The sequence below is a fragment of the Haemaphysalis longicornis genome, unplaced genomic scaffold, assembly GCF_048455015.1.
Source record: "Haemaphysalis longicornis isolate Haplotype H1 unplaced genomic scaffold, Haemaphysalis longicornis Haplotype H1 scaffold_10, whole genome shotgun sequence".
NCBI lineage: Eukaryota > Metazoa > Arthropoda > Arachnida > Ixodida > Ixodidae > Haemaphysalis > Haemaphysalis longicornis.
The window spans coordinates 129,043,650-129,052,613 of NW_027526204.1; the positions used below are offsets into that span (position 1 = coordinate 129,043,650).

Below are 8,964 nucleotides of genomic sequence, written 5' to 3' on the forward strand. Positions count from 1 at the left end.
CAGACAGTCGGGCGAGGTGCCTGATATGTGTACTGGGTGTTTCAACTTCCACGAAGGTTGCCAAAGGGCGATTCCAAGCCAGGGCAATGGTCGCTGCTGTGGACGCGCACACCGTGCTACGCCAAGACAGGTTCGCAGGGCTTGAGCTTGTATACCCTGAAGTGACCGAGTTGTTGTGCGGAACGCTCCAGAAAGGACAGGAGCACTGTACCGTAGACAGCCTAAGAACAGGGCGTTATAGAACTGTAACATCGACGTCATCGGCGTTCCCCACGTCTTGCCGCCGATGAGTTTGAGTACAGGCATCACTGCAGAGAGCATTGTCTTTATAAAGTTTACGTGAGTGCCCCCGGAAAGGCATCTGACGACAACTATGCCGAGAAACTTGTGATTTCTGACATAAGACGCCCTTTCGCCATTAATATGCATAGGGTATGCGTACATATATATAGCTTTCATGTAAACACAAGCACTGCGCATTTGCTGCTGGATATTTCCATCCATTGTCTATGTAGATAGGAGGTCGTCAAGTCTGCGGCATTTTGCAGTCGTGCGCGAATATGCAGACGGGTCACGCCATCTGCCCAAACACATATACCGCCGGCGTATATCGCCAAGTGAGCCCGAATGCGACTTTAGAGTCCTCACTGGTCGAGCTGATTAGGTTGTGTGTTACACAGACAGTGAGATGCCTACGACGAGGGAGAGAAACAGATAGCCGCATGTGTGTTCGCTGGAATAAAGCTCGAGTCCTTCCAAGTTAATTAAAGACGATAGTCTTTCTTGGGCTACTTAAACCCAGAAATTTTGGTCTGTCTGTATGTCTGTCTGTCCGTCTGTCTGTCTGTGACTCGATTCAGCCACCCGGCCAAAGTAGAATTTATATTGCGCAATGTCTTATATATTCACAGCCACATGTAAACGTCGAAGCCCGGTTTATAAGTTCATACTTGTCAACTTTGTTGAACAAGAACAAGACATTACGCAAATATAAGACATGAAATTAGTACACAAGGGATATTTACAGTGTTCCTTTATTAAAAAATTTATGGATGCTTGGTTTTTCGATAGCAAATGATATTCTCCATCTACTGCAGAAAACCGCCGCCACCTGGCGGCATATGAAAAATTACGCGGCAACAGCAACGAAAGGTTCCACTAGCTATGTTCCACGTTCTGCTTGAAACGCACGTGAAGCACGGCCACGCGGCTCTATCAACCTTCTAGTCGGCCGCCTCCATTCACGTGCGTCTCCGCCGTACTGTAGCGCTGGCATCGAGGAACCCGGCCTGTAGCAGTGGTGGAACGCGGTAAATTCAAATCGCCTTGCGCAAACCTTTAGTGTGTTTACCTTGGAATAAGCGCGACGGTACAGGAACAGCATGAGAGGTGAGCGGGAAAGCAAAGGGGGCATTTCCTTGACAATGTCTACAAAGACTATCGTCTTTTGACATTTGCAACGAAAGGAGCAGATACGCGGCCAATTTTTAAGCTAATTGGCTAGGGAGCATACTCAATCACAAATGACAAACAAACGGGGTTTCTTTCGTGCAATACGTCGACTGCGCCCAGCTTCGCAGGTCATCCACCTTCACAGAATGGAAGGCCACTAATTTTTGTGGTTGCCGCTAATGGCACGCAGATACATACTTTACGGGACATACCGGTCGCGAGTTCATTGACATTCTTCTGTACGGTATTTTCCGAGTGCCCTAATGCAAACAACGGGGATTATGATGATGATGTTGATGAACAAGAAGATGCAGGTCGCGTGCTCGTTGCCACAGATTGCATATTTATTACAAAAGGCGCGTGGAACAGGTCCTTGTAGTTCATACATGCCTAGCATTTACCGTCTGCCAAAAGTTAGCCTTGGCAGTTGTCCCTCTGGCGGCTGGGTGTGTTGCTGTCTTCACACTCGCTAGTGCCGGGACCATGGTGTCGCGGGCACGCCTTGACGCGGTGACCAATCTTGACGCATCGGTGATACCCTCGGTCGTTGGGCCTCTGTCCGTCGGTCAATTAGCGCGAGTCGAAGAAATAGTCCACGTGCATGGAATAGGTAGCGGAAACTTGTCAATGGGTGTTCCGAACAGGGACCTTCCCTAGACGACAGCCTTCATTATGTATATGTACATCTTCTGAGACACTCCAATACCGAGATTGTGGTGCAAGTCAAAAGGATCCTCGGTGGCGATGCACCGGCTGTTCCACATCTTCTGGAGCTTGGTTAGGGGGGACTTCCGACGGATGCACACCACGTGTTTCTTGAAGTTGAACTCCTCCGTGTAGAATCGCAGCATTCCCAGCCATAGCTCCGCCACGGACCCGTTGTTCTGGCCAAACTCGCTCCACACGCCTTGCAGGCGGTCGATGTCCTCAAAAAACCACGCATTCAAACTTTCGATTATCATTGCTGGCTTTTCTCCTCCTCTGGGTACACCTTCTGGAGCACTGGAATGACTGGTGGCTTGCGCTTCTGGAGGTAATAGTGTGTCATGAGGATGTAACAGATTCCCCATGAGGCGTCACGAATGTCGCACGTTTTCGCAAAACATTTGATGGTGTAGCCCAGTTCCCGGACTCGGTTGTCAATGCTACTGTACGTTTTCAGTGCCTCCAGCTTTACCTTGGGTGGGCGGTAGGCCTCCCGCTTGTCTTTACCCGTGTCTCTGGGATCGAATGGCACGCCGGTTGGGTTGGTGCGCAGTCTCTCCTGATGGAACGGTGGGGTGTCGGGCCTCTGCAGTGTGAACGGTTGGCGCTCAACCAGGGCTCTCACGTCTCCCCGAGGAACATCACCATCTCCCAATTCGTCCACCTGGCAGTTCTTTGGTCCCGCAGAGATCTGCTGCGGCCCGGCGTAAGCATTCTCACACCGGCCCCGATTTCCGGGCTTCTGTGAGGACTCAATAGGCCGGTGGTCGGTGTCGTTGCGGGGCATGCCAGATGCCATGAGCCCGAAAGGCCGTTGGGGTCTCTGAGCTACTTACATAATGGGATAACCCTATTCCGAGTTCATTGCCATTCTTCGTTCGCGTGGAATTCTCCGCGTGCACTGGTGTAAATGATGATGATTGTGATGTTCTTAAAATTTTTTTGTGTTCCCGGATAAGAAAATCGGAACGTTAAAGAAATGTACGGTGATGAAATCCCAAATTACATAATTACGGCCTGCATATGAATTCAACCTATTTGATACACAAATATCAGATCGAAAAATTCGGGATAAGCTTAAGAGTGCTTACGTGCGGGATGCCAAAAGCATTACGTGTATTTTAATTGAAGCTGTGCGATTGATTGCCTCATGGTAGGTATGTCGTGACTATTGCTTGAATGTCGGATTTAACGATCCGATGCTGCAGCTAGGCTACGAGGCGCGCCGTAGTGGAGGGCTCCGGATTAATCTTTACCATCTGGGGATCTTTAACGTGCGCCGAAATCTCAAACAGACAGGCGTTTTTGCTTTTCACCTCCATCAGAAAAGCAGTCACCACGGCGGTGATCGAAACCGCGCCCTTGGACTCAACAGCACCGCGTCTTAGCCACTGAGCTACAGTGGCGGGCGGCTTTCCAGGGATGAAGGCGAAAATGATAATGGTAATGATGATGATTCCCTTGAAGTATTTGCGACATACCCACAATTGGGCAGGTCACTGAGAGCCTTGTCGACTGTGCTAGGTGTTTTGTACCATCAAATGCTAACAACGCCCTTTTTTTGCATCGTGGGGACATAATGCTATCGCATTTCTGCGACAGCACCGTCCTCTCCTCGTCTGTTAGCATATCGGGACGGCACAGGAAAAACCTGATGATGATGTAGCTTATAATCAGCCTCCTCTGGTGTCTAAAAAAGTTGTGTCTGAAAAATATAGCCACGCATGACTCGTTTCCGGATATAGAGATTGCTTCCGGCTCTGAATACATGTAAAATTATGGCCTCCAAGATAACAGTTTGAAATTATGTTCGAAAAATCGAACTTTTGGCTTCATTTTGTTTTAGATATTTCTTTCTGATATACATTACTTCTTTTGAAGAACTGGTGCTTCTGTTGCATCCGCCGCCCACCGAGTCACCATACGTGGCAGAGAGATGCAGACGCTACCTCGCACCCACGGAAAAGGGAGCCTTTATTCTTGTTACATGCTATTTATAACCGGGCTGCGGTTACTGATGATGATACTGGAAATTGGCCACCTTAGTACTGTACGCCACCTGGTGGCATGAACAGAACTACATTACACAACAGAACAGCTTCCAAGGGAAAGTCCGGAATATCCAGCAAGTCCGAATTTTTGGAGTCCGAAAAAACCGTCGGTTACTGTCTCAAGGTTCAACGGCCCATTGTTAAAAGCATTTTCTTATCAGGCTCAAATGATCCACAAAACGTCCTCCACGGATAGACGGGTTTTCGTGATCCAGTTTTCACAAAACTGTTTTAGCATTCGAATATTGGAAGCCATTTTATGGGATGAATTCCCAATTAGCGGATGAGCGGGAAGCCGCTCCATAGTGATAGTTGGTTATTCTTTGTGTAGCAAGGTTATCGCTGGTTGTTTCGTTTAGCGATTTCCCCCTTCATTTATGCCTAAGCATTCACCACTCATACGCAGTGACTGAGCAAAGGCGAACGAGGCAGTGACTTCTAGCAAGAAAGACACCCCTTATTCCTTGGCTCGGCTTTGGTTTGCTCAGCAGGCGAGCCGCTCTGCGCATGCCCAACGCGTATGGCCGTTGCGGGGCCTTTTCTTTCTTGCTGACTTGGCATTTTTTTCCTAAGGAGGCTCTGCGAGTTTTTTCCAATGGCATATAAAGCGCTGTCGGGCTAAAAAAACTCATGCAGCTACGTTAAAGAATGCTGCCAAAAGGCAAAAAAAAAATCGCTAAATAATACTATGTCACGCGCCATTCTGGAAACGTTTACTACTTAAGAGAGACTTTTTAAGCAACGGTGCTGTCGCAGAAATGCGATAGCACTATGTCCCCCCGATGTAAAAAAAAAGGGCGTTGTTAGCATCTCAGATACAAAACACCTAGCGCAGTCGACAAGGCTTTTGACGTGCCCAATCCACTATTGTGGGTACGTGCCAAATACTTTAAGGGAATCATCAACATTACCCTTATCATTTTCGCCTTCATCACTGGGAAGCCGCCCGCCGCGGTGGCTGAGTGGCTAAAGCGCTGTGCTGTTGAGTCCAAGGGCGTGGGTACGATCCCGGCCGTGGTGGCTTCTTTTCTGATGGAGGCGAAAAGCGAAAACGCTAGTGTGTCCAGATTTCTGCACACGTTAAAGATCTCGAGGTGGTCAAGATTAATCCGCAGCCCTCCACTATATACGGCGCGCCTCGTTGGTCAGGTGTAGCATCGGATCGTTAAACCCGACAATCAATCAACAGTATCGACATACGTACCATAAGGGAATAAATCACACAGTTTCAATTAAAATGCACATAATGGTTTTGCAATCCCACATGCAACCACTCTTAAGTTTATTCCCAATTTTTCGAGCTGATATTTCTACAACAGCTGGGTTGAATTCGTATGGAGGCCATAAATATTATGTAATTCGGGATTTCATCGCCGTACATTTCATTTACGTTCCTATTTTCTTCTCCAGGAAAATAAATGAAATTCATAAGAACATCACAATCATCATCATTTACACCACTGCACGCGGAGAATTCCACGCAAGCGAAGAATGGCAATGAACTCGGAACAGGGTTATCCCATTATGTATGCAGCTCAGAGACCCCAAGGGCCATTCGGGCGCACGGCATGTGGCATGCCTCGCAACGACACCGACCACCGACCTATTGGGTCCTCACAGAAGCCTGGAAATCGGGACCGGTGCAAGAATGCTTACGCCAGGCCGCAGCAGACCTCTGCGGGACCAAATAACTGCCAGGTGGACGAAGAGGGGGGTGGTGGTGCTCCTCGAGGGGACGTGAGGGCCCTCGGTGACCGCCAACCGGTCACATTGCAGACAACGCCTCCTCTGCGCACGTCAACAACGACTCCTCCTTCACAGCAGTTTGTCAAACCGGGACCGCCGATCCCTCAGAGGATATTGGACGACCTCGACTTCTGCAGCGTGGGGGACTTCCAGCACAGCTTCACCCGGCAAACTCTCACCTGGGGAAAGGTGCCTCCGCTGGTGCGCTCCTTCTGCCAGAAGAGTGGACGTCTGCGCGAGGACTGCCCACACCAGCGCCTTCCCGAATTGAAGAAGCTTGCTGACATGACCCGGAGCTTCACGAAGATACACAACAACGTCTGCCAAGACGTGACGAATGCCTGCGCTGTACAGCCGCAAGAAGAGGGAGATCGCCAAGGTGTGCTTCATAAACTGCAGTCCTCTATTCCAGAGTCGCACAAAGACGCCAATCCGACCCTGTACGGCTCGTTGTGCAAGGGCTTTGGCTTGGCACGGTGTGATCTCGACATTTGTCTGACCTTTAACAGCAGTAAAGACGGCAATGACATCAGTCACGTCAGAATGATCAAGTATCTTGCGAGGAAGTTCCACAAACACCCAGAGCCTCACAAAGTCATTGCCATCACCAACGCCAAGGTGGCCATCATACAACTTTTTCTCGTCCAGAGTGGCTTGGAGGCCGACATCAGCTTGTACAACGGGCTGTCGCAGCAACGTACAAGACTTCTGAAAATGTACAGTAGCATTGACAACCGAGTCCGGGAACGGAGCTACACCATCAAGCGTTTTGCGAAAACGTGCGACATTTGTGACGCCTCACGGGGAAGCCTGTCCTCCTACGCATACATCCTCATGACACTCTACTACCCCCACAAGCGCAAGCCACCAGTCATTCCAGTGCTCCAGGAGCTAAACCCAGAAAGGGAGCCAAAGCCAGACGTGATAATCGAAGGTCGGAATGCGTGGTTTTTTGAGGACATCGACAACTTGCTATGTGTGGAGCGAGTTTGGCCAGAACAACGGGTCCGTGGGGGAGCTATGGCTGGGCATGCTGCGATTCTACATGGAGGAGTTCAACTTCAAGAAACACGTAGTGTGCATCCGTCAGAAGGCCCCCCTAACCAAGCTCCGGAATATGTGGAACAGCTGGTGCATCGCCATCGAGGATCCTTTTGACATGCACCCCAATCTCGGTCTTGGAGTGTCTTATAAGACGTGCATATACATAATGACGGCCTTCATCAAGTTCCTGTTAGGAGTGACCATAGACAAGCTTCCCGCTACCTATTCCACGCACGTGGACTGTTTGTTCTGCTCGCGGCAACTGACGGACGGACAGCGGCCAAATGACCGAGAGTGTCCCCGGAGCGGCACGATTGGCCACAGCGTCAAAGTGTGCCCACGACGGCCGGCTCCCGGCACTAGCGAGTGTGAGGACAGGAACACGCCCAGCCGCCAGAGGTATAACTGCCAAGGGTAACTTTGGCAGACGGTGGATTCTAGGCATGTATAAACAAGGACTTGTTTCACGCACCTGTTGCAATAAAGAGGGGATCTGTGGCAATAAACCTGCGGCCTGCATGTTCTTCTTCATCAACATCGTCATCATAATTCACGTTGTTTGCATTAGTGCAGGCGGAAAATACCGCGCAGAACAATGTCAATCAACTCGCGACTGAAATGTCCTGTAATGTATGTATCTGCGTGCCATTAGCGGCCACCACAAAAAATAGTGCCCTTCCATTCTGCGAAGATGGATGGCCTGCGAAGCTGGGCGCAGTCGACGAGGTGCACAAAATTTTTAACAAACCCCTTTTGTTTGTAATTTGCGATTGAGTATGCTTCCTAGCCAATTAACTTAAACTTAAAAGGGCTCGAGATTTATCCCAGCGAACACACACGGGAGTGTCTGTTTCCCTCCGGCGTCGTAGCCACCTCCCCGTCTGTGCAACACACAACCTAATGAGGCCGACCAGTGAAGACTGTGGTGTGTGATGCAGCTTCGAGAGTGCCTAGATATTCCAGCAGTAAAGAAAAAACGCGATCTTCCCATACCGACCCTGCAACAGCTAACTTTGACATACCTGCACGAGACATACAGCGACCGAACCCATATATACACCGATGGCTCAGCAACATCGTCGGGCTCTGCGGGTGCTGTTATTATACCACGAATGAAACCGACCAGCACATTCAAGATAGCCAATCCTACAATCTCCACGGCTACAGAACTTACGGCCATCCATCTTCATACCATCCAACAAAGTTCACGCCGGCAATGGGCTATGTTAACTTGTGTGATTCTAAGCCTGCACTTCAGTCACTCCAGTTCGCCCTGTGCCGGGGACCTCATGAACAGCTACAGAGAGAAATAAATATGGTATACGACTGTGCTGCCCAGCCGGGTCATGATGTCACCCGGCAGTGGCTTCTCAGTCAGTGCGGCAGTTCCGGCAACGAAAGCGCGGACGCTGCCGCCTGGTTGGCGCATCAAAAGCGACAACTGGGGCGGCATTCCCGTGTTTTGTCCCTTTTGTGTCCCTTGCAAAAGTGTCCCTTTCAAAAGTGTTTCTTTTGAGCGAGCCCTGATTGGCTAAAAGCGAACACCCGGATGTGACGCCATGTAAGCACGGCGGAGCTATGAGCCGTGGCTACTCGGAGCATACGATTTGGAGCAGACGATTTTTCGTCGCAGTTCGCTCGCGTAACAATAAACACATAAAAGATACTCTGATACTGTTTCACGTCTTTAAAATGTGTTTGCAAGAACAGTTACGCTATTTGAATAAAAGGCCCACTGCTTAACCGGAAGTACGTCATGATGAAAGGGACGCAAAAGGGACGTTTTCGAAAGGGACAGTTACGAGAATATCGCCCCTGTACTCATTACATTGTCTAGGACGGACGCAGCTGGGGCCCTCCGCATACTCGCCCGGGAAACAACAATATCGCAATGATCTACAGAAGAATTCACATGTGCACGTATTGGTGCCCTTGACCCGCACCTGCAGCGTCCCCTTCCACTAAG

General features: G+C 49.7%; 1 protein-coding gene across 1 annotated transcript; it reads left to right on the forward strand.

Moving 5' to 3' along the window:
• Positions 1–5,783: 5,783 nt before the first annotated feature.
• On the forward strand, positions 5,784–7,416 carry LOC144160096 (terminal uridylyltransferase 7-like). Its single transcript, XM_077691703.1, has 2 exons — positions 5,784–6,875; positions 6,952–7,416. The coding sequence occupies exons 1-2, from the start codon at positions 5,784–5,786 to the stop codon at positions 7,414–7,416; spliced, it is 1,557 nt and encodes a 518-aa protein (XP_077547829.1).
• Positions 7,417–8,964: the final 1,548 nt, after the last annotated feature.